The 26,765-nt window shown below is 40.5% G+C and overlaps 1 protein-coding gene across 1 annotated transcript; it reads right to left on the bottom strand.

Moving 5' to 3' along the window:
- Positions 1-19: 19 nt before the first annotated feature.
- Positions 20-18,858, bottom strand: LOC109268707 (cationic amino acid transporter 3-like). The gene is made up of 2 exons (XM_053895311.1): positions 18,756-18,858; positions 20-5,245 (listed from the first exon to the last, which is right to left on the bottom strand). The coding sequence occupies exon 2, from the start codon at positions 5,059-5,061 to the stop codon at positions 3,298-3,300; it is 1,764 nt and encodes a 587-aa protein (XP_053751286.1). The 5' UTR covers positions 5,062-5,245; positions 18,756-18,858; the 3' UTR covers positions 20-3,297.
- Between the last annotated feature and the right edge of the window lie 7,907 nt (positions 18,859-26,765).

Raw genomic sequence — 26,765 nt, 5'->3', positions numbered from 1 at the left:
GAAAATTAAGATACAGAGGTATTTTTTCTGTGGTTTTGTATTTTTTATTTCCACTTTATTAAGGTATAATTGACATATAAAATTATAAGATATTTAAAGTGTAAATTGTGATGATTTGATATACATATACACTGTGAAATGATTTACCAAGATTCCCCCACTATGAAAGGATTAACAACGATATTTTAATGTAAATGTTTCATTAAATAAAGGTAAGGTTTCAAAGTGCACCTCTGTTTCCCTTGTTTCAACTTTACATGTGAAGATGCTTCAGCTGGAACTTTGGTTTTCAAAGTGATGTCTTTGGACCAGCAGTATCAGCATCACCTGGAAACTTGTTAGAAGTACAAGTTCTGGGCCCCACCCAGACCTGTTGAAATACAAACACCAGGGGCAGAGCCCAGCAATCTCTTGTCACAAGCCCTCCAGGTGAGGTGGCACCTGCTGAAATTTGAACACCACTAAGTATTCCTGGTCTTTCTCCAACCCCCTTCTCTCACTATGACTTTGGTGAGTTGAAGAGACAGCAGTGAACATGCCCATCTCAGCCCTTTCCAATCTTTTGTTGGCTTTCCTTTTTATTCAGCCCCAACCTGTCTAAAGGACACGTGCATTCCAACCTGCTCATACATGAGAAAATCTAATAAAATCAGATTCGAAAATCTAATAAAATCCCTCCTGTGATGGGAGGCAGGCAGTGTTCAACACTACTCATGATGAGGAGTAAGTCTGTCTAGTGATTCAGGATTTGTAAGCCAATTAGGCTAAGATCTAAAGCTGATGGTTTAATCATCTGTCTCTATGTCTTGATAATCCATTAGTTCCAAACATAGGAATAGAAAAGGGGATATTATTTATTGGACCTCTACAGCTCCAACAATGAGCTGTACTTAAAAGTGGCCAAAGTGAAGGTTCAGAGTGCATGCAATAGAGACCTATTTGGGAGAACAACAGGACACAGCCCCAGAGGAAATCCTAGAATTTTTTAAATGAGTGGAACTTTAGAAATGATCAGTTCTGACTCTCATGTTCAGATAAATAAGCAGAGCACTGAGGGAACTGAGAAGTTTGATCAAGGTCACATTACTAGTTAGTGGTAGAAACAAGACCAAGGACACTTGGCTCTCAGCCATGCACTTTCTGAGCAGGTGGACCCAAGAAGACAACAGTAGATAAATTTTAAAGTCCAATAATTCAGCTATCACTAAGTAGAAGAACAAACCCCAGGGATTTTCAGCAGGGTGGTGAGTTCAAATCCAAAGTCCTTTCTGCTCAGAGGAATGCTCTGGCTCCAATCCACTTATGCATGTTCTGTTGCCCCTCTAACAGCAAAGGGTCAAGCTACACAGCCTGCTCAGTTTGCTCTGAACACTGTTTTCTTTTCTTGTGCTTTTCCTTGTGTCCATCTCTCTGCCTACAATCTCTCCCTTCTACCCATATATGCAAAATCCTATCTGTTCTTGGAGAGAGCCAACTCAAATGCTATTCCTCTACCAATTGTTCTCTGATTTCACCAATCAACTCTTACCCCTGTGCCAACCCCATATGATCATCCTCCCCTCTTAATTCCCAGGACAGTTTATTTTTATATTACTTATGATACCATACTCTATTTTGTGTTACAGCTACGCTGTGCCTCTCATAATATAATCAGCTTAAGGGCAGGGGTCACATTTCATCTCTTTTCTTTTGTCTTTTTCCAGTTTCTTTTATTTTTTATTTGAAATATTAATTAACATATAGTGTTGTTATAGAACTCTCAGGTGTAGAATATAATGATTCAAAAATTCTATACCTTTCTCAGTGTGCATCAAGATAAGGACACACTTAATTCCTTTTATCTATTTCACCCATGCCACCCACCTCTGCTCTGGTGTTTGTTATTGGTATTTAAGAGTTTGGGTGTGGTGTTTTGCCTTTTCTTTTTTTTTTTTTGCTTTGTTTGGTTGTTTTATGTCTTAAATCCCACATATGTTGAAAACATATGGTATTTGTCTTTCTGGGACTAACTTATTTTACTTAGCATTATACCTTCTATGTCTATTCTTTTTGCTACAAATGGGATATTTTCATTATTTTTTTTGTTACTTAGTAATATTCCTGTGTGTGTGTGTGTGTGTGTGTGTGTGTGTGTGACATTTTCTTTATCCATTAGTCTATCAATGGATATTTGGGTTGCTACCCTATCCTATTGTAATTGTACTACAATAAACATAAATGTACAAATATCTTTTCAAATTCATGTAACTAAAGCTTTTGCACAGCAAAGGAAACCATCATCAAAACAAAACAGCAACCTAATGAATGATAGAAAATATTTACAAAAATATATCTCAAAAGGGATTAATATCTAAAATACATAATGAACTTACACAACTGTGCACAATGAAAACAAATAATCCAATTTAAAAATGGGCAGAGGACCTAAATACATATTTTCCCAACGTCTATTGGTAGACATACAGATGGTCAGTAGACACATGAAAAGATGCTCACCATTGCTAAACATCAGGAAAATGGATGTTAAAACCATAATGAGATATCACTTTATACCTGTAAGAATAGGCAAAATCAAAAAGATAAGAAATAACAAGTGTTGGCAAGGATGTGGAGAAAAAGGAAACTTCATACACTGTTGGTGGAATGTAAATAGGTGTAGCCACTGTGGAAAACAATATGCTTGTTCTGCAACTAATTCAAAATAGGACTGCCATATGATCCAGTGTTTTCCTTGCTACATATTTACCTTAAGATAACAAAAACACTTTCTCCAGTTTCTTTTAGTAATAATTGCTTTTTAATGTGTGTTTACTTTCCAGAGAGAAGGGAGTGAGGGGCAAAGAGAGGGAGAGATAGAGAATCCTAAGCAGGCCCCTCACTGTCATCACAGAGACTGACATAGGGCTCAATCCCACAAATTGTGAGATCATGATCTGAGCCAAAATCAAAAGTCAGAAGCTTAACTGACTGAGCCACCCAAGCGTCCCAATTAAAATTGTTTTAAGTGCAGCAAGCAGCTATAGACACAACTGAAAAATAGATAAAAAAAAGTAGACAAGTTAAAAAAGCAAAAAAACAAAAACAAAAAAAAATCCTTCACTCCACAACAAATGCAAAGCTCTATTAACTTTCCCCCACCAATATGCTATGGGAGGCCTAGCTTTCCATGTATTCAAGACTACTCTCTATTGTTGTGCAGGGGGACCAGACTGCATTCAGGTGTGATGATGTCAAGCCAACTGTGTACACACACTGCTGAGTTCAAGGTCTACAGTTTTGGCCCTAACTTAAGTAAAGTTAAGCGACCCGGCTGTGTTGGATTCCATAGCTGAAGTAGATAGCAAACCCAATCAGCATCCAGACAGCAAATCGGGCCCAGGTGGCAGCTGTCATCTGCATCATAAGGTAAATATTCATGAAGATGCTCAGTAGTGGGAGGAGAGGCAGAGCAGGGACCTTAAAGTAAAGGGGACTGGAGCTCTGAGGCTGTCTCCAGATGACCCCAGTGAGCCCAGTGATGAGCACCAGGAGCACCACAACCACTGAAATCCACAGTGGGTCTCCAGAAAGCAGAACTGGCCACCGGGCCAGCACCAGGCAAAGAAGAGTGAGCAGCAGAGCAAGCAGTGAGGAGCAAACACGGACAATCCGGCCAGAGAGTGGAGTAGGTGTGGAGCTGCATGGAAAAAATAGTCCCTGTAGAGTCAGCTGTTCTGCTGAAGGTCTATTGTCCTCCTGCACCTCTGCTTTATTTCCCTCATTCTGCATCTCAGGCTGATATCGGAGGATGAGAACACTAACTGCCACCAGGGAGTAAGTCAGCAGGGTCACAATTGACCTGAGGTCCACAAGATCAGTGAGTCCAAAAAAGAATGTCATGATTGCTGCAATAATGCCAAAGATCACAGTGGCCACAATGCGGGTGTATGTGCCAGTATGGATCCTGGCAAGGACAGGGAACAGGAGGCCATCCTTCACCATCACATGTATTACCTGACGTATGGGGAACATAAAGCCCAAGAGGCTGGCAGAAAGACTACAGAGGAATCCAAAAGCTATAACATAGTAGGCAGGGGCCCAGCCAATAAGAAGAAATGCCTCAGGCAAGGTGCTCCCAGGTTGAATCTTGTAGTAAGGCACCATAAGCGTAAGTGCCGCAGAGACTCCAAAATACATCAAAGAGCTGATGAGTAGTGAAATCACAATCCCCATGGGAATGGAACGCTGGTGATTCTGGACTTCTTCAACTCTGGTAACAATATTGTCAAAACCAATAAATGCATAGAAACAGGTAGCTGCTCCACGGAGAATCCCCTCAAAGCCGAAAGGCACAAATCTTCCAGACCCCAGAGTCCCCAAGCTTGAGGTGTCATTGAACCCAGCCTTTACATAGTCTGCTTCTGTGAGCTTCCAGTTGTGCAGGTCCCCCTTAATGAAGCCAGAGGTGATGAAAAAAACAAGAACCAAAATTTTCAGCAGTGTGAACACTTTGGTAACAAGGAAAATCTCACTATTCCTCAAAGTCAGCAATCCAATGAATAACAACACAAGGCCCACAACAAAAAAGTCCAGATATTCTACAAAAACATGGGGAACATGGGGTGAGATGCTCTCACGCAGGGTCTGAGAGATCTCATTCCCAGGGAGGTTGTCAAAAACTAAGGTCCAGGCACAGGACACGATGGCTGTACCAGCAACAAAAAACAGAATGAGGTTCCAGCCAGTGATGAAAGCCCAGAGTTCACCTACAGTGACATAACTGTAGAGATATGCAGAGCCAGAATAGGGAACCCGGGCACCAAACTCTGCAAAACACAGCCCGGCCAACACAGAAGATAGACCGGCCATCAAAAAGCAGATCATAGTGGATGGTCCTGCTTGATTGCTGGCCACCTCACAAGCCAGGACATACACACCTACACCCACTGTGTGACCCAAACCCAGGGCCACTAAATCCAGAGTGTTCAGGCTTCTGGTAGGGGCAGCTTCAGCCATGTCTTGCTGCAGGATACGTCTGCGTATCAGCTTTTGACCAAATCTGTGAAATGCCTGACATAGCATTGTGGCTGGAGTTGAAGAGGATTCTAGGGTCAGCACTGTAGCAAGCCCAGAAATCCAAGAGTCTCAGATTAGATTCCGTGAGGCTAGTTAAGCCTAGTTGGGTTGGGGATGCTGACTTCTGTTGCTCAGGCTTCAAATCTGCTGCTTCATACTTCATTAGGTATGTGTTATCCCTCCATAATGCCTAGTAAACAATAAGTATTTAATGAACAATAATGCTCAAACAATAAACCAAAGTTCAGAAGTTTCATTTCACTTTTTGCAGCCCAAATGTCACAGAAACTGATAGCAAAGGACATCATAGAAAAATCAACTTTGCTTTCCCCCCCAAAAAGTGCAAAATATCTCCCAACATGCTTTTTTTAATGAACTACATGATACAATCCAATTGGTTTCCACTAGCATGTAGTTCCATGTACTAATTAAGCTGTAAGACACAAAGCAAGGTATGAATTTGTTGTGCAATAATTTACACATGAGACATTGGTGTAGTGCTTAAGCATGAGTTAAGACACATTAATTCACAGACTAGAGGGCTTTGTTACAATTACAGAATCATTTTTTAAAATGTTTATTTATTGGGTGGCCTGGATGGCTCAGTCAGTTAAGTGTCTGACTCTTGAATTTGTCTCAGGTCATGATTTCATGGTTGTGAGATCAGGCCCTGCAAAACTAGAAAAGCCATTTTATGAATCCTGACATTCAAGAAACCTCACCCAAAGCAACTAGACAAAAATTAACTACAACTTTCATGCCCACAGTTATGAGAGTGCAGTGGGCAGCGAGAAAAGAAATAAGTCTCCTAGCTCAGTAGCTCAACCAACACAATTCCTTCTGTCTTCTCCCTCTCTGGATTCCAGGAGAGAAGGTGAGCTCACTTCTGCTCACCTTGTGCTATGTAAACACCCTGCACCAGCCATCTGCGATGTCAGCTGCCAGCTGCTGGGAGACCCTCCCCTGCTCTGTGAGCTTGTATTAAAACACTCACTTGTAAATCCCTATTAATTTTGCACAAGGAATTTTTGTTTGCTTGTTTGTTTTTGTTTTTGTTTTTCAAGTTGTCTCCATGTCCAGTGTCTGTGTGGGGCCCAACATGGGGCTTGCAAAGTGTTGAGATTAAGATCTGAGCCAAGATTAAGAGACAGACTCTCAACCAACTGAGCCACCCAGGTGCCCCTACAGGAGTTATTTTTAACTGGCTCAAACTATTTTCTGAATATGTCAACAAGCCCTGCATGTGGTTCCTCCTTCCTCCTCTTCCCTGGCTGCTATTCAAATAAGCCCCTCTTCAAGGGGAGCAAGGTTTTGGGTGAACAATTCACAGCAATACCCCAGAAGTGCATAGTGGAGAACATAGAAAACAAAGTTTGCAGCTCCACTCTCCTCTCAACTCAGGCTTTGGTTTTGAGAGAATTTTAGAAAAGGTTGACAGATGTTTTTAAAGAAGGAAGGAACAAGTCATATTTGAAAAGTGTTCCTTTTAGATGCTTAAAAGGAACCTTGGGTTATGAGTCAGACCTTCTGTCTACAAATCCATCTAGACTCTTTATTTTCCACCCACCAGTTCCAATGTTGTGATTTACCAACAAGCATATGAGATAGATAAGATAGATAAGGAGTAAATTCTTCACTCATGGAACTTTTCTACACTATAAATGTGACTGGTGTGTCCCCCACCCACCCCCAGGCTTTAAACCCTTCAGTGGTTCCCACTGTCCTTCCTTCATAATCCTTCTTTCGTCGTCTGATCTGTGCTGATTCTTCCAGCCTCATCCCCTGCCCAGTTCCTGCTCCAGCTGTGAAATTCTATACTCACCCTACCTTCCTGCCTCTAATGGTTTCTAGGCCCCTTCACATAGCTAACCCCCACTTGTCTTTCAGTTCTCGACTCAAAAGTTGCTGTTTCAGAAAGCCTCCCCTGACACTTATGCCGCCCTTTTTATGTGCTCTCATAGCACCGGGATTATCCCACGTGCCATTTATCTTAATGTAGCAAAATTCCAGTCAACTGCCTTTCTCCTCCATCAGACTGTGACTTAGGTGCTTAATAAGTATTTGTTGAACAAATGTACAAACAGAGAAGAGAAACCCAAAAGAGCACATAATGCAGAATTCCTGTCTACTTGACTTTGAAATACATACTTTGTAGTCAAGCAACCTTTATAAACCTGGCTCAGGTAAACATATAAATGGTACTTTATTCCTTGCAGATGACAATCAAAACAAAAGGTGTGGAGAGAAAACCACCGGTGATGAGCCACACATTGGTGATAATGAATGCTTGGCTTTGAGGACACTGTTTTAAAAATAAAAGACAGCTGGGGGTTACAGGCAACCAACCACCCACGTCCAGTTAGAGATTACCTACTTTTTTGAAGGCATCACACTCAGGCCTTATAATATAGATGGGATGTCCTAACACAGAGGTTCTCAGTTTGGGGGACACAGGGAGGCATAATGAAGACACCTGGGGACATTTTCAAACTTCAGATCCTCTCTAGACACTCTTGCCCAACTAATACTGTACTTCCCATGACTGGTCTAAACCACCCCAGCTGACAAGACATTGTCCTAAATTTCAACAAGAGATTTTAAAAGCTTCCTTCACAAGAAGGTGGTACAGTTTAGTAGTTCGGGGTAAAGCTCTGCAGGAGTAAAGCTCTGCTCAAACTTGCAACTCAACTTGCAACTCAACCTCACACCTGATAACTCTGGACAAATTAGTTCACCTATCAGGGACTTAGTTTCTACAACAGTCAAATGGGAGTAAAAGTAACTACTTCATAGGGTACTTGTGAGGAGTAAGAGAAATGATGCCTATAAAGTGCTTAGCTCAGTGCCTAGCATACAATATGTACATAATATAATATAATATAATCTACCTAATATTTAATGTTGGATTCTTATCTAAAGTCCCCAAACATTGAAAAACAATAAGCCTTTCTAAATAACTGGCATCAACATTGAAATTCAAGCCTGTTTGATAGCCATCATGAACGAAGGAAAACTTTTTTTTTCCGTTTAATTTTACTTGAAATGCTAAGGACTCTAATTAGACACTCTCATACATGCTGGTGCTAAACTGTATGCTGCCCTAGGCTTACTAAGTTCGACCAGATATAAAAATATGTGAGGCTCAAATATAATTATAATAATAATAATAATAATAGTAATAGTAATAAAATCTTTCCCTGTGGTTGCCTCATCTTATTTCCAGAAGAGGCAGTGGTCAGCACTGTATTGGTAAGAACAATGAATATTATATCAGAAATTTTGGATTTGAGTGCTGGCTCTTCTACTTCACTATACAAACGAGCATAATTTGCTTAAGCTTCAGTTTCCTCATCCACAAGAAAAATTAACTTCACTTCCCTTGCTGGATCAACATGAAAATTGGATGAGAAAATATAAATCATGATGCACTCCTTAGGGCAGTGTAACTGGGGCCACTATCCTGAAGCACAGCCTTGGTGGAATTAAGATGCACACACCCTCCTACCCCACAATCCTTCACCGGGGTAAACACTCCAAGGAAACTCTCCTGAATCCATAAGGAGGCCCATACGAGCATGTTCATCACAGTACTACGGTGGTAGCAAGAAGTTGGAGCTATGCCAGTATCTGTTACTAGTGGAATATATAAGTAAAATGTGCCATATGCACACAATGAAATACTACACAACAGTCAGGAATAATAAAGTAGATTTACAAGCAGCAACATGGGTAAATCTCAGAAACAATGTTAGGTAATGTAATTGAAGCATATGAGGTGTATAGCACAATGCCATTTATCTACATTTAAAAACAGGCAAAAAATGTCATATATTTGTCAAGGATATATATATATATATATATATATATATATATATATATATATATATCTGTTAAAAATGTTACATCATTCCTCTAATCACAGTCTCCCACAGGTTTCCATTTCCATTCAGATTAGAAGCCAAAGTCTGCATTTACAATGGACTACAAAGTCCAAGAGTATTTGTCACTGATGTTGGTAACTCTCAGCCTCCGCTTCTCTCTCTTTTCAGTTATTTTTTTCTAACCTCTGGCCTCTAACCATTCTGGCCTCCTAACATACCAGGTAAGACCTTACATCAGGGCTTTTGTATTGGCTGTCCCCTATAACTGTACCACTTGGGACCCAGATATCCACATGGATGCTTCCTTACTGCATTTGATGACATAGCATACGTATAGCTCAGCTTTCATCAATTACTCCATAAAAAATTCAATCCCCCCAACTACCCACAACATATCTTATTCCTCTGTCCTTCCCCCCTCCCAGCACTTATCACAATTTAAGGTAGTATATGTTTTAGTTATTTGGCCATGATGTTTCACTCTAAAAGAATATAAGCCCCATGAAACACATTTTTTTTTTTGCTTCTGGCTATATTCCATGCATCTACAACTGTACCTGACACATAGTCAATATTGTGTGTTGAGTGGATGAATGTATCTAAATGCACATGTAGAGCATGGACCAGAACGGTATTTGTTAAATACACTAAAGCAAGTGCCTTCACTAAAGGTGGGAAATGATAATAGAGATCCAGATAAAAGGGGAGATAACATGCATTGATACAGGGCCTTACAGAAAGCAATGGTGCAAACAGCCATGACTGAGGAAGGGTGGACTCCACACTGTGCACTTCAGGTTCAACAAAGGAATTGCATGAGGTGATGTTGTGAGAGGAACTGGTTCAGAACCTGATAAATGGCAGGCACTCAACAGATTTATACTGAAGGAGGATCAAAATCTGTAATTATCAGGTATAGAGAATACAGAGAAGGAATGCCTGCTAGAAAGAGGCTGGAGAAGAAGGGAAGATGGGGCACCCCTCCCACCAGTTCCCTCTGAACCCATTTCCCTTTTCCCAAATCCTCTTTCTCCTTCATCTCCTTCATCTGTCTCTGGAGGCTCATTACTGAGCACTAAGGATGTTTGTACCATGTTTGTCTCTCTGGGGAACCATCCACAGTCACCTACCTCCCAAGAAAGACACAACAGTGGTTCTTAACATTTGTTGAATCACAGAGCCCTCTGATGTTGGCCACCCTGAAATAATGTCCTACACTCTCCTGAAGTCCATCAGTGGACCATGAGCCAGAATCCCAGAGGAGGACCACCTGAATGGTAGGGTGGGAGAGGGGTAAGGCTTTTGATAATTTCTGTTCCCCTCAACTTTGTTGTGCAGTGTGGTCCTTGTGCTTTTTCACTTTTACTGAAGATGAGGGACAGTGGGCTACAGACAAAATATGAAGATACCAGAGAACCAACCCAAAGAACAAAACATCTGGGAATTAAATAATCATATTTTATGACTCCAACAGAAGCAGGCAGAACAAACAGATGAACAAGCAAACTTACAGAAGAGAAGGCAAATCCATGACTGGGAATCCTGAAAGAGCCTACCACAAATCAAGTTTATAACAACACAGAGAAACATCATCCTCAAATGCCATGTCCAAAAATGCCCTTTCTCTGTGAAATAATCTGCAATTATTCCAATAGTTCATATTCAGTCCAGACCCTCTGACCCAGCTGTCAGAATCCCACCCTAATTCTCCCCCTTCCTTCAGACCCCTTTCCTAACTCAGCTTCTCACATCCTGACTTATCCTTCCTGGGATGAGCCTCTGGCCTGAGTAAGTACCTTCCCTGCCAAGGATACCCTCCTCACTCCTTTCTGTCCAGTCTTGACCTTCTGGCTCTTCCCAACTCTATTTTACAACCTTTCCACCCACAGTCCTAAGCCATCCTGACTGGTCCCCATCTCCAAACCCTTCCTATCTGCCTGCCAGAACTTAGTGCCCATCCTGACACTTAGCTGAAACTAATTTTCCCCTCTGTTAGCTGGTATCCTGGGTTTGTCATTTAAATTCCTTTAATGCCTAAAAGCTTCCAGAAGGGACAGGATCCATACATTTCCTCCTTCTGAATTCCACACTCCTACCTCCAATTCTCACTACTCAGACAAGGATCTGCTCATATTTGTACCAAGCAACCAAAAGAGACATTTAAGACATAGAAAATGAATATATAGGTATGTTGATTGACTATTACATCTTAAGACTCCAAGAAGTAGGATTTTTTTTTTGGAAAGAGAAAAGATATCCTCATTATTTTTCCCTGAATGCCCTTTATAAAGAAGCTTGGCATTACACTTGACTGGAGCTGAATCCCACCCTGAATGATCCAGCCCCAAATCAGGAACTTTAGATCAGAGGAGTGGGTGGGAAGATAGAACTCTCTTGGTTTTTATTTATAACCAAAATTGTCAGCAGTAAAAATGCCTGGAGCACCAAAAATGGCTCATGTTAGCACAGTTTTAAAAATTCCATATCCTTACTGCCATTTTGTGGGATGAAAACAAACAAATAAACCAGGGCCCTAGACTTCAAATCTAGAGTCATTGGGAAACACGTACAGGTTCAGGAAGCAGAGAAAAATGGTATCTGGAAAATAGGAGTACCAGGTATATGTACAAGATTTAGGGAAACATTGAGGGGGACCAAAGAGACCCAGTTTTTGTTGAGCTGCAAGTAATGCACATATGCTATTTTATTTAATCCTCATAACAACCCAATGAAATAATAATTATTATTCCACCTTACAGACTGAGAGGTTGAGCAACAGTCCCAGGCTCACATACCCAGTATGTAGAAAAGCTTGAATTTGAATTTGGTTCTTTGTTACTTCAAAGACCATAATTTTTCTCTTGCAGCACCCTACCTCCACAAAGAGTCAAGACTGACATGGTTAGTAAAGGAGTATTTGAGCCAGTTCTTATCTTTGTGCCCAGGTCACCCTATGCTGATGTATCCACTTTCTTCCCAAGTAGATGTTGATGGGCCAGAGTTAGAAGCACTGGGATCATTAAACCTGAAAGCTCCATCTAAACCATGTCCTGCTAAAATCAAACCTAATCTAGGGTAAAAATGTCTTCAGGCCATCCTTGTAGATGCCAAGAAAGATTCTGAAGCATCCCTATACCTAATTCAGTAGTTTCCTAGAGATGATTTTACAGCTAGTTGTAATTCCTGCCCACAACATTAGTCCATTCCCTTTTGCTTGGCTTTTAGTGGAAATGTAGGTAATATATCTCTAGAGGCCAAATATAAGTCACTCTCCTGAGATTTCTTCAATCATCCTATTCTTTGATCATTCTATTCCAAATATTTTCTAGTTACAACCTCATTCTTAATAAGAAATAAACCACCTTCAGTTCACTTAGGGAGTGCTAGAGAAGAAAATGGAACCTTGGTTCTCATTGTGCAAAGGAAGATGGGGGTGGTGAGTGGACATTTTCTAAAATGGGAGCCCAATGGCAGAAAGATGGTTGCAATTTCCCTGACAACCTAACACCACCAGTCTTGGCCTTCCCAAACCTCAGTTATCATTGATGGCCAGAATACACCAGCATACACCATTGGGAAACATCTGTAAAACAGGACTGTCCCAAATGGGATAAAGGAGGGTAGGAAGACAGATGGTTCCAGGAGATGGTTTAACAAAACATCGTTTTATTTTTTCTAATTCACTTGGCCATTTGCTCCCAGATTTGGCTGCCAAAGGGGAGCAAAATGTAAATATTTGTCAGATAATGGCAATCTCCTCTTCATCCTTAAACCAGAAGAACCAGTACTAGAAAAATGTCAGTTTGCCAGTAACTCTAAAATGTGATTAACTCGATTCCAGACCTGAAATGTCAGGGTGGTGCTGGAAAAAAATGACTTCAGCGATATCAGATTGATTATTCTGTCTTGGTTATTGTTGACAACCAGAGACCTGACCTAGTATAATATAAAAATGGGCATTAGTGTTCCCTAATGTAACCCATGTCTGTGACCAGCTCTGAGCTCACAGCACCTAGAGCAATGTCGAACATGAGCACAAAGGCATCAGGCATTGGTACAGACTCTTTGTATATTTTTGGATCTCCTCACTATTTTTTAAAGTTATTATGGGCATGAGATAAGGAATAGTGGGTATTATGTACATGGTATTAGCATAGGAAGATCAACAAAGAAGATAAAGTTTTTTCTTTCTATTTTAGTTTCAGAAGGAGGAAAATCCAAATATGTCCAGAAACAGGGGAATGACAGAGCAGCCTCCAAGGATCCTAGGTTTAATCATGGATATTGAATAAAAATGAATAATGAATGTAAGATTTTAACTGAAATCATTGGTTTCATATATTTGGGGATCACTAACCTAGCCCTCAATTCAATTAAGCTGACAGGAAATCACTTAGACACTTGGCACTTTGTCTACACTAGATCCCTACCTAGTAGATTCTTATGGTTTACAAATACTTCATATCCAGGGCCAGCCTCCTGCCATACTCCCTGGTCCACCCTCCTGGTCCATAAAATTAGTAACTCTAAACAATGATATCCTCTCAGCTCTCACTCAGATTCACCCAGTAGCCATCAGAGTGCTGTCCTTAAAGTAGAACAAAACCCTAAATCACATTCTTCCTGATCAGTACATGCACCAGATAACTGAAGTGTGAGTTCTCTCTACCCCCCTTCTGGAAAAAGACATTTTTCTCAAGTCTTAAACACACACACACACACACACACACACACACACACACTTCCAACCAAACTTGCATTTTTCTGCTCTCTACTAAATCCAAACTTATAATATTATAAGATTGTATTTCTAAATCTTTTTCACTGTTGTTTTACAATTTACTCCTACTAATAACTTTTTCTGTGTCTCCAGCTTGAACAGGACAAATAATTCCCTACAAATGCACATTTTGCTGGCATTAACATAGCCCTCACATGGACTTTCCCTCCTTACTTAGAACACATTCTTTCCAAATTTTTTTCAACATGACCCTCCTTCCCTGAGCTTCACTGGGCACACCTACAGAAAGATATCTAATCTCACCAGTATGCTCTCCCTGCCCTCTGCTCTACCCTCACCCCTTCACCCCTTCATTAATGCCCAGTGGTATAACTCACTGACCTAGAACTTTGCACAAGAATATACAGTCAGGGTGGTGGTGAGGTCGTTCCCATGAGCAGAGCTTCTGCCTGATGATGCTTGCAGCTTCCCTTTCCTACCCCAACTGAAGTCTGAGGTGCAAGGAGTTAATGGGTGATAGCCAAGAAGTACCTCAGCATCTACAGCCCAGTTTGGTGATGTCAGAGATCTGACATAAGAACTAAGGTCCAAGTCTTTCACCACAACACAGTGAAAGTACAAAGGCAGTAACCTAAGTCAGCTGAGATAAAGTACAATGTCTGTCATATTTATGATTAATCCACTGTTATCATCTTGATGTGTGACAACTGAACAGACAACATGGATTTTTATTATTTTCACTGCTTTACATTATTTAGAAAATAATTCCCCCAATGCTTTGTCATTAGGCAACATGACATGATACTCAAACTGTAAAAACTAAGGTTGGCCTTCAGAAGGGAGGAGTGGGACAATAGTCAAATGATTGAATGGTGTGTAGAATAAGATTGCACTTGTTTCAGAAGGATAGGGAAGTATCCGTAAAATGTCCTTGTAATCTCCCAGGAAAAAAAAATCTGCATTGGCTACCATTTTTTCTGTACTCTCTATAAATAACTTCCCAGATTGGTATCAACTTCAGGTTGGATCTAAAGTGAGAAATTGGATTGTCCCTCAAGTAGAAACCACAAAAAGTTTCTAAGTGAGAAAGACTGGATTGAATCTATTCAACGTCAGATTCAACTAAATATAAATGTTAACAAAGGAAAATTCCAAATTAGAAACTTCAGGCACCACACTGATTCTTTGTGCAAAATAACTCAAGAAAAAGCAACATTTTTCTTCTCCTAAATTATCAACAGTACCACCATTATCCCAAAATCATCACACACTCAGTTACACACACTGTAAGACAATGGTAGCAAATAGAGAATTCTCCTCTCTGGGAATTTACAGTTAAGAGAATTTCATAAACACTTCTCCACTTGCCAAGATAAGTAAAAGATACATAAATTATTAACCAGGAAGGGTATTCCTACTCAGAAATGAGTCACAGCAAAAGCATGTCAAGATTCCAGATAGCTTTGTAGTTGATGAAGATAACAATAGTAATAACCTCATTTTCTGGTGTTGGCAAAACTAGTGAGTATCTTCTGTACACTCTGGGTCAGCCTGGGAAGGCCACATGGAACAGGGGAGAATTACCCCATCTTGGCATTATGTATAACTGTTTCCTAGGAAAACATCATTTCAAGCTACATCTTCTGCTTGGGCCATAATCCAATAAATAGAGTCTCTTTTAGGCCGTCCTTTCATGCCTCCCACCAAAAACACAAAATAAACCCCATGACTATATGAACAAGTAAATCCAGTTTGCCCAACTAGACAGATCCAGTTAAATAATTGCAAAAGATATTAATACAGATCTAGATACTAGGATGTGATAATAATGATGATAATATGAATGATAATAATTCCCAGTCTTTGTGCAGAAAAGGAAAAGAGAGAGAAACCATTGCAGTAGTAATAAAATTGTATCTTCTCGCCTAGGAAAAGAGAAGTATATGACAGATAGCTTCCTTGAAAGGTTGAAAAAAAAGCTGATGTAACCAAATTCAGCTCATACTAAAGAAAATAAATATCCAAACTTATTCCCAGGAGTCTTCTGAGAACAACCTCACCAAATGGATCACTTACCAGGCATCCTCCCACCTGTGATCTTACTTTGTACTATATTCTGTTTTCAAGTTACTGGGAAGAAGCCTTTGTCTCCCTTTCTAAAATAAAAACTACTTAGATTAGAATTGGCTTCATCTTTTCTCAGTGAGGCTGGAAACCCTAATTCTTCAAGTAAATATTACTAGGTGCAACCAAGTCTTAAACTTGAAAGCATGGCAGCCTCCAAACATTCTGCTCGTTACACGAAGAGGAAACACATCCACCTCCTCCAACTCACCTACCTACTTACTCTACAACCCCAGCTTGCACCTCTCAAATCCCATTCCAGTCTGGCAGAGGCTGAATTCCAAGTCACTGAAAACCCATCCTGATGCAAACTAACATGCTTCACACCAGTTGTATGTAAACCATATCCATCCAGCCAAATATAGACCAAAATTTATGTAGATGTAGACCAAAACATGTTTGCTTCCTTCTTACAATACCAAGAAGTCCCTGTTACATACACATACTTTACTAGTATCATTGCACCATTATTTAGGTAAACAAGCAGATAGCCAGAGCTTCTCTAGAGGCTGTATAGACTCCGTATTATGTAGTATTATTCTGGGATGGTTGTGAACAAGGTACTTTTTTAATCCCTTTTGGATAACTCTAGAGAAGACACAGTTAAATGCAACATTCCTCATTCATGATTTGACACATTGACAGGTTTAGTTTCAGTCATAATCCAGTTTTGGAAATTCCTAATATTTCTATCACACTAAAACAAGATGGTCAACTTGACAAATCAGAAAAATCTGAACTTCTGCTTCTAGAGTTATTCCGAAATTAGTTGGGCTACCAGGAAGAATCAGAATTAGATTTTTCAAATGATAAACAGAAAGTCAGGAAATGTGTGCCATTAAGGGATTAGAAAGTGATATACATCGATGTCAACAGTGAAAATCAATTACTTCTCTATATTCCCCTATGATTCTCTACTGCCTTTTCTCAACCCTGAATCCTGTCAAACAGAATACCTAATAAAAGTCCTCAGGACAAAGCACTAGAAGGAAGTCCAAGTGTCTCACTACATTATTTTCCAAACTACAACTGCAATATTGTATAGTTTTTGTCTACAGTAAACACTGATTTTCTCATATTTTTTTCCAAGAAGTTTTGATAAAGAGCTATGCTTCTTTCCTCCCAAAATCCTTCCTTGCCTTGTAAAAAGAGAATCTATAAGTCCATCCATTGGTCCCATGTATCACCAATACCCTGTCTCCACTTTTAGTCTAGCAGTTGTGCGAGGTCAGAGCCTACGGCTCCATCTTCCATGGACCTTCTCCCAACACACACCCAGAGTACTACACTGCACACAAGGTGGCTTAGGAAAGTCCAACTATGTCGCTGGTTATCATCTTTCATATCTTTAAATGTGTCCTTCTGTTTCCTGTGTAAGTACCAGGCTGTATTTTTCTCTGTTCACTCTTACCAGACTGTGCTCTTTTTCCTCTGTAGACTCTAGGTAGATGCTCTATACTACCACCTGTTCCCTTTGAAAGTTAACTGTTTCATTTTGTTTTCTTGCAGGAAAGACACCAGATCATCTAAGTCATTTGAAAGCTGTATCATGCTTCAAAGTCCTGATTTCTTATCCAAATATAGGTCCATATGACTTCTCCACCAAGACCCATCTGCCCTACTCCAAATCAGGCAACATAATCTACCACAAAGAGCTTCAACCACCACTTTTTAAGGGACAATCATTATCCTTCTCCCCTCATTATTTCTAATCCCTACTCTGCTTTGCAATTTCTATGATACTGAAAGAAAAAAGGGATGCCGATAAATCAAAAGAATACAATCCCAGCTCATATTTATTAATTCAGATATACTTAGTGAAAGAAATTGTCCTTTCCACATAATTTTGCTTAAATTAAGGTTACAATGAATCTATCTTCCGGAAGCATGTAACATTTGTCAATTGAAAATGTAGAGAAGTTACCCAAGAACTGCTAGAGGGCAAGATAAAGACAATTTAGGAATAAACATTTGCCATATATAATCAATAAAACAGGTGTCATGCATGGATAAGTGTTGTCTGGGCTTCTAGTATTGGGGTACAGCCCACAGTATACATGGCGATGGGGAAGGGAAGAGGGTGGAGAACAGTTTAATACTCCAAGGACCTTTAAATTTAAAGAGTTACAAATATATTTTGTGATAACAGCAAACTGCCTCTTGCAGACCCAGTGTTTCTAAAGACCACTAGGCAGCCACACTCCGAGGAATTTGGTAATCTTTTTCTACAGCTTGAACTAGACTCTAATCAATCCCCACCACAACTTTTTAAAATTTGATAAGAAAAGCAAGGAGATACCTTCAGCAGCTGTAAAAATAGATATCTAGCTCCTTGAGCATGGAGAAAGAAGACCCTCAAATTCTTTCTGATGGTGGGGGCACCACGTTATCAAACTGGACCTGCTATTTTGCAGATTCCACACCAATGTCCTCCCTAAGATGTGACACACTTTCAGAATCTCCAGTGAGAAAGTGTGGCAAAACATGAAAGAGGAAGCAAAGCCAGGTGGAAGAATCTTCCTTAATTCAAAGAACATGTCTAAGCACACTATGTGCTGAACACTGTGGGAAAGACAAAGATGAATAAAGCAAATTCTGTATTGGGCCAATAAGGAAAGGCCAGGAAGGAGGGCAGGGAAAAGAGGTGGGAAGGATGCTGGAGGAGAAGTGCCAAGGAATAACCTCCCCTGCTTCATATTTTCCTCAACAGAGCTGATAATTTCTCTGGTGTGGAGGACCAAATTACTGTGACCCTTGCAAACCTACCTGCCCTTCCCAACTTGCAGGGCCTCTGGTCTGCAACCCCAATCCACAGTCTATTTATGGTGCCATGAAATACCTCCTGTTCAAATCCTACAGGGCTTGGACATCCAGGTGCACATCGTGCCCAGCCTTCTTCCTCTCTGGCTCTGTCTCAGTTTTATTTCCAACCTCAAAAAGGAGAACTCACTTACCCATGGTCTTTTCCTACCTCAGAGGAGAGAGACCTGAGTAGAAAGTGCAAGTCAAACCCAGGGACAGGTAAGGAGGTTGGCCAAGCAGAGTTAGGAGTTGGAGTGGAGCTTAGAGAGTGGCAGACAGTTGGGGCCCTCAGGAGGTGGGGCCCTGGGGAGGCAGGACCCTAGGGAGGTGTGGCTTCTGGGGTTCCTATCTTGCTCAGGCCAGGGCAAGGAAAGGGTTGGAGATGATGGAGGTGGCTTAGCTGGAATCCTGGAGGAAAGCTGGAGGTGGGCAATGGAAGACTAGTGGGATCCTGTCTGGGTGAGTTGGTGGAGTGAGGACTTAAATGGGACTTTGTTCAGGACTTTGTGACAGCAAAATGTGAATTTAGAAGTAAGAAAGCTTCCTGGCAGGAGGAGAGTGTGAGGAGCCACTTGGAGTCAGCCTGTGGTGATTTGGAGGCCAGTTCCATATCCAGCTAAAGAGAACACTCAGGAGTCCTTTAAACAAGGATAGAAGCACCCTCCCCAGCCATCTCTTCCAAAATCTCCTGCTAGGTTCCTCTACCAACACCATTTATCCTACTGCCTCACCCATGTTTCCCATCACTGTATGAATAAAACTAAAAGAGAATTGGCTTAAGCTTCACCAGGAGAAATTTCCTGAGACAATCTCTCAGTATTCATAGCACATTCTAACTGAATATGCATTGAGCATGGTGCTGGAGGAATAAAGAAAAAGATACAGTCCTTGCCTAGAGAGCTTCCTGCTCTAGGCATTCAAAACGTAGAGCTTCCAAGACCCTGGAATAGTGACCAAAGGAAGGTACCTCCTCCTTCCCATAACACTAATCTTCCAACAGAAGCAAGACTTATCAGAGATGGAGAAGATGGAGCCTACTTAGAGTCTGGTCTGAATACACAAATGATGGACCCAAGAAGCCATTAGTCTCAGGAAAAAGGGGCATTACTGCCTCTACTTGACAGTGTTGAAATCCCCCCTTATACCCGAAATTACATCCCAGATAGGTCCCCTATACCCTAAATTATCTCTGAGAGGTCAGCAGAATCCTTGACTCAGATTCTGCATCCCACCTTTTGCAACCTCTATCAGTCCCTTCTCACTGCCTCCCCCTGTGGTCCCCACCACCTCCCTTTCCTTCTCTGTCTGCCTTTCCCTCCCTCTCTGTGTGCACTTCCCTGGCTATTTCCTCAGCCCTGGCCTCATGTTGATGGATCTGTCTTTGGCTCTGGGTGTATGGCTTTCAGACCCCCTGAGCCTGGGTCCAACTTTTGTCTCTGAGACAGTGTCTGTCTCTAATATCTCTGGCCTCTGGGTGTCACTTTGTATCTGTCTTGGATCTTTCACTCTGCTCTCTGGATATTCCTCTTTTTCCTCTCTTTTGTCTCTGGGTCTGTCTCCCTGTATGTTCCACTGCCCACTGTCTCTGTTGACTCTGTGTCTTGATCTATTGGACTCTACAGGGTGCTAAGACTGGCTCGTCTTATTGATCCCATCTGTCAGTCTTGGCTTGAATTTACTGGACATTTCTGTCCCTGTATCCATTCTTCCTTCTTCTGCCTCCCCCTGCCACCCTGTGGTTACAAGTGCAGGCTGGCATGGAGGGTGGGAAGGGGACTTTGCCGGCAGCACTTTGAGTGGAAGATGGCTGGTTGGCAGGTTAGCCTGTAGCTTAGGCTGTGACTGAAGCACTCTCCTCACAGCACATTCTCTAGGACTCCAGATGTGGGTTGCCTCCCTTCCTGCCATGATGGCTGGTCATTTCTTGAGGTTTTGTCCTCCCCCCTCCCCCAGTCCATCAATTGGGATTCACTGGAAATTCTGGAAGGGCACTATAAGTCCCCTTTTACTTGGTATCAATGTGTCTGGAGCATTCTGTAAGAAGAGAAGTGAGGAGAGGCAGGAGGCCCACTGGAGGTGCTTTGCTGGAGGGGAGTGGGGTGTGAATACAGAAAGCCTGTAATCTTTGCCTCTGCACCCTGGACAACAATTGGCCATGGGCTCCTTGCACCCCTCAGATAGGAACACATGGGCAACCAGTCTAGGGAAGAGATAGGAAAGGGATCAGAAATTATGTGTGTCCATCTTTTATTCCCTCTCGGCACCTATAATCCTTCTTATACATAGGAAGTTCTCAAATAAAGTCATTGGATTTTATTTCACCAGGTCTCTCAAAACTAAAGCAGTGGAACCCAGTCTCTTTCAATATTCCCTCCCCTCCCCACACTTGCTCACTCACCCCCAGTAATTAGTATCTGCTGCCAGTACAGTTTCCCCTGCCAAACTTTCAAGCACCCCAGTGACCATAGGTCCCCAGCTAAAATCTCAGTCAATCCCCTCCTCTTGCCTCCTTTACTTGGTGCCCACCCTCCACCTCCCCTCTTCTTGCCCACTCAATGCAACTTGACCCCATGGGTGTCTCCCCAAAGTCAGGAAGTCACTAATGAGCATTGAGTAGTAGAAGGGGAGGGCCAAGGGCAGCCTGGTGGGTGGGAGGGATTACAGAGCTAGTAGATAAGAAGTCCTGTCAGCATTTTTCAAATATGCCTTTTCCCTCCATCATCCCTGTCTCTAACCTCCTGGCTCATGCCAATCGATCTCACTGCTGAGGTTGATGAACTGAGTTTATCTGCAAATTTTCAGAAGCCTAGATGAATAATGCCTGTTCTACTCCAGATCTATTTTCTCCAGGAATGCCATTAGCCCCTGCTGTCTGTGTTTGAAAACTCCCAGGTAGTTTCCAAAGGGTATCTAAGGTTGTAGATGGAACCCAAGGAGAAAGAGAAATTGCTCTTTTGGGTCAATATCTTGATCTCAGCCCTTGTCCCCACTGCATATCCCCCAAAGCAGAACTTAAAATGTCAGGTAATGGCAAAGAGGGTGAAATCTCAAGAAGACTCCCAGCCTTAGGAGGTCACGAGTGGCTCCAGAAACCAGGTGAGATGGCGAGAAAGATGAGGTAGGAGAAACAAACATCATTTCACCTGAAATGTGCAATTTCCACCAGCGGGGAAGGACCACTATGCTATGGGCTTGAGCAGAACCTTGTCAGCAGTGATGTGGGAAGAGCTCTGCATCCACAAGAAGGTGGCAGACAATGGCTCTCCCTTTAGATCTGGCCCTGGGTCCTGGGGCTTCCCAGGCTGGGGGAGTCTTTGGCTCCAGCAAGAACCCATGAATTTCTGAATTCAGGAAACTCCTCTTAGAGTTCTTTCCACTGGCACCCCTTATTCCCTTTGGCTCCTGAAATACCATCGCCCACTCCAACCCCCTTCTCTTTCCTAGTCCCCAACACTGGAGGTGCTGGCATAGAAGGGTCGTGTGGCTTTTGGTGTCATACAAAATGTTTTTTAAATAGCTCTTCTTAAAAATGTGACCCATACAATAAATGACCTCACCTGAACCAAACTACAAATTGGTGGAATTTATGTCTTCCAAGTCTAAGGACAAGATGCAAATTTTCTCTCACTTTAGCTTGATGTGTTTGAGTTGACATGTTCAATGTCAATCATTGTTGCTACCAAATATGATTTAATTGAAGATCATTTTGACAGCTGGAATTCTAAAGTAAACCTGAAAATATTTTCAACATTAAAAAGGAGAAATTTTCTAAAATTTTCATATAAATCTATCTCAGGTTAATGTGAACTTAAAAAAAATTAATGGGTAAGATGATGCAGTATTTGCAGTATTTTTTGAAACAAAATATTTTTTTCTTTTTAAAACAGATAAAATTCTTTGATACAACCTATTTCTAATGTCAGTATTTTATAACTAAAATAAATTATCCACATCTGTTTGATACCATAATTTAGTCTTCCTTTTCTTTTGCAAGAAAATGTGCTTTATTTTTTATACCTTCATTTTATGGGAACTACAAGAAATTTTAATAAACAAAAAGTATAAATACAAACTGTTGTTCTTTCTTTTCCCTTAGTATAATAACTAGCTGTGAGAAATATTTTATTTATCAGAAAACAATCTGAATTTTTCTTATCTTCACTATAACTGATGTTAAAATGTTGCCTTACACACTAAAATGGAAATTAGTTAGACATCAAGATAATTAAACAATAATTCAATTAATGACCTTTCCTCATTTCCTCTGGGAGCTTGAGTTCCAGCGTGTTCTTCACTTTGCCTTTCCTAAAGGGAAACTAGCTTTCATAATATACAGGAAGATCTTGACCCTGGAAAATGAATGAAAGGTATTTAGGGGACTTCCAGGTAGTCTCATGATCCACCTAGTTGCTAATTCATTCAGGGCATTTACATTAAGCACTCATTACTAACTGGAGACTGGGGATACAAAGGGAAGCTAGTAATAATCCTTGAGATTAAGGAGTTTATGGGTTGGAGGTGGGGGACAGGTTGACATAAGTCTAAATCCAGGGAATGACAAGGTGTTACTGAAACATATAGAAAGGACACCTAGGTCAGTCTTAAGGACATTCAATAAAGATTCTTAGGGGAGGTGATGGCTTGTTGAAACCAAAGGTCTGTGAGGATTTAGCTAGGGGAAATTGGAGGAAAAGCCTCACAGAAAAAGTTATGTGCAAATGTTAAGAAAGAACATACCATATCCTGGGGTCTGCCAGTGTAGTTCAATGTAGTTAGAGCAGTGTGAGATCATGTGAAAATAAGAAGATACAGAAATAAACAATGGGCTGAAAGTACTAGTTCCTCCTCCCAGAAACGTTTTGTTTGGTTGTCTAAGCTAGAAATGGGAATTAGAATCACTATTGAATTGCCTACTATTTTCAAAGCACAATAATTATTAGGGTATCAGTAAATATCAATAATTACATGGTAGGTTTTCCCATTTATATAAAATGGCTATTTCCAGAATTTAAAGAATTAAAGGGGGGTTGTAATTACCAGTTTTAGAGTGAGCCATTTAGAGAAATTGTACCTTCTTAATATTATAATACAACCCCAAGGGAAAATATCATTTCAGACAGTAAATGCAATAGTAAATAGCAAAATAATGAAAAATAGTGAATAATGAGAATATAGTAAAAAACATTTCTTAAAAAATTAGTCATTTCTTAAAACAAATGAATATTACAAAATGGTAGTAGCAGTTAAATTAAGATTGGGAATATTTAATTCAGCCTTCACACATGCTATTTACTGGAAACTTGTGAGGAATGTTCATTTATTTTGACAAAATGGCAAGAAACTTGCTATAATACTGGGAATTTTAGCTGAGGTCAAAATTGTAAATGGAAATAACTTCTCAGTGAGTAATTCACTAGTATTGCTTTGCTTTAATATGTCATGAATAATGTGCTCCCAAAATATACAATCTTGGATTGCTAAGCAAAAGGTGGGGAAAGATAATATTGCTTAAAGCATAAGAGTTTAAAAACTGTCCCTATGCCAAATTTCTCTCAGGAATGAATAGTGAAAACTTTGAGGCAGTTCATTTATTCTGAGACCGCTCTGTCCTGTGAGAACTCTGGTCTGTTTAGACAGTTTGCCAATCTTCTCTTGGTAATCCATCTTCTTTACTTTGTTTTGATTTCTTTCTTTCTTTCGTTCTTCTTTCTTTTTTTCTTTCTTTCTTTCTGTCTTCTCTTTATCAAATCTACATGGAAAAACTACATTCAGGTGTAGTGACAGTAAAATAAAACCTTGGAATCAGAGACATGTTTATGCTTCTGAATCACAGCCCAAACCGGTATGCAAGGACACTAAGTATAAGCTGCTGGGCACCTGTAGTTCAGATTCTCAGGATCAGGCACAGGCTCAGGACACAGTCTCTCGGCTTGACTTCTGCTAGCAGAGTACAAACTCTCCCAGCTGGGCCACCCCTAGTCAGTAAACCACTAGGAGAGTGAGAGCATGGAGGTAGTGCAAATTCCTTTCACAGTGGGAAGTTTGTGGTGTTGGGGGTGGCTTCGTGGGTATTACCTGTGCTGAGCAAATAGGCTGGAGCACAGAGTTCCACCTCTTTCCCAACCCCAAAGACAGTGGCTCTCTAGGTACCCTGTCACCTCTCTCCATGTCCTTCTTCCAGATCCATCTTTAGCTCTTACTAACCGCCCCTCACCCCCATGTACTTTTTTTTAAATTTAAATTTTAGTTAATATACAGTGAAATATTGGTTTCAGGAGTAGAATTTAGTGATTTATCACTTACATACAACACTCAGTGCTCACCCCAACAAATGCCCTCCTTAATACCATCACCCATCTACTAAACATCTCCTTCCGTCAACTTACAGTTTGTTCTCTATCATTAAGAGTATCTTGTGGTTGGTTTACCTCTCTTCTTTCCCACCACCCCCTTCCCATATGTTCATCTGTTTTGTTTCTTAAGTTCCATATATGAGTGAAATCATATGGTATTTTTCTCTCTCTGATTGACATATTTCACTTAGCATAATGCATTCTAGCTCCATCCACATCATTCCAAATGACAAGATTTTATTCTTTTTGATGGCTGAGTTATATTCCATTTTATATGTATATATGTGTGTGTGTGTATACATGTGTATATGTATATATGTGTGTGTGTGTATATATGTGTATATATACACATATGTGTATATATATACACATATGTATATGTGTATATGTATATATGTGTGTGTGTGTGTATATATATATATATATATATATATATATATATATACCACATCTCTTTATCCATTCATTAGTTGATGAACATTTGGACTCTCTCCATAGTCTGGCCATTGTTGATGATGCTGCTATAAACATCAGGGTGCATGTAGGCCTTTGAATCTATATTTTTGTATCCTTTGGGTAAATAACTAATAGTGCAATTGCTTAAGGATAGGGTAGTTCTACTTTCAGTTTTTTGAGGAACTTCTCTACTGTTCTCCAGAGTGGCTGCACCAGTTTGCATTCCCACCAGCAGTGCAAGAATGTTCCCCTTTCTCCACTCCTTGCTAACACTTATTGTTTCTTTTAGCCATTCTGACCTGTGTGAGGTGGTATCTCATGGTTCTTTTGATCTGCATTTCCCTGATAATGAGTGATGTTGAGCATCTTTTCATGTGTCTGTTATCCATCTGGGTGTCTTCTTTGGAAAAGTATCTATTCATGTCTTCTGTCCATTTCTTAACTGGGTTGCTTGTTTTTTGGGTATTGAGTTTGATAAGTTGTTTATAGATTTTGGATACTAACTCTTTATCAGATATGTCATTTGCATATTTCTCTCATTCCATAGACTGCCTTTCAGTTTTTTTATTGTTCTTTTTTTTTAACCTTTATTTACTTTTGAGAGAGAGAGAGAGAGAGCAAGAGAGAGGAACAGAGAGAGAGGAAGACGCAGAATTCAAAGCAGGCTCCAGGCTCTGAGCTGTCAGCATATAGCCTGATGCGGGGCCCTAACTCTCGAACCGTGAGATCATGACCTGAGCCAAAGTTGGATGCTTAACCGACTGAGCCACCCAGGCACCCCAGTTGATTGTTTCTTTTGCTGTGCAGAAGCTTTTTATCTTGATGAAGTTCCAATAGTTCATGTTTGCCTTTGTTTCCCTTGCCTTTGGAAACATTTCTAGTAAGAAGCTGTAGCCAAGGTCAAAGAGGTTACTGCCTATATATTCTGGGATTTTGATGGTTTCCTATCTTAAGTTTAGTTCTTTCCTCCATTTTGAATTTATTTTTGTGTATGGTGTAAGAAAGTGGTCCAGTTCCATTCTTCTGCATGTTGCTGTCCAGTTTTTCTAACACCATTTGTTGATGATACTGTCTTTTCCCACTGGATATTCTTTCCTGCTTTGTTGAAGATGAATTTCCCATATGGTTGTGGGCCCACTTCTGTGTTTTCTATTCTGTGCCATTGATCTATCTGTCTGTTTTTCTGATAGTATCATACTGTCTTGATGATTATAGCTTTGTAAAATAACTTGAAATCCAGAATATGATGCTTCCATTTTTTTCAGGATTGCTTTAGCTATTTGGGGTCTTTTGTGTTCCATACAAATTTTAGGATTGTTTGTTCTAGGTGCCCCCACACTTTTCTTGCTTTCA

The sequence above is a fragment of the Panthera pardus genome, unplaced genomic scaffold (assembly GCF_024362965.1).
Source record: "Panthera pardus isolate Hobbes unplaced genomic scaffold, ASM2436296v1 HiC_scaffold_6, whole genome shotgun sequence".
Taxonomy (NCBI): Eukaryota; Metazoa; Chordata; class Mammalia; order Carnivora; family Felidae; genus Panthera; species Panthera pardus.
The sequence above is the reverse complement of the archived record's forward strand: the minus strand, read 5'-3'. Positions and strand labels throughout refer to the sequence as shown.

Excerpts from the sequence above, each read along its gene's own strand:
- LOC109268707 (XM_053895311.1), bottom strand. The coding sequence starts at position 5,061 with ATGCTATGTCAGGCATTTCACAGATTTGGTCAAAAGCTGATACGCAGA.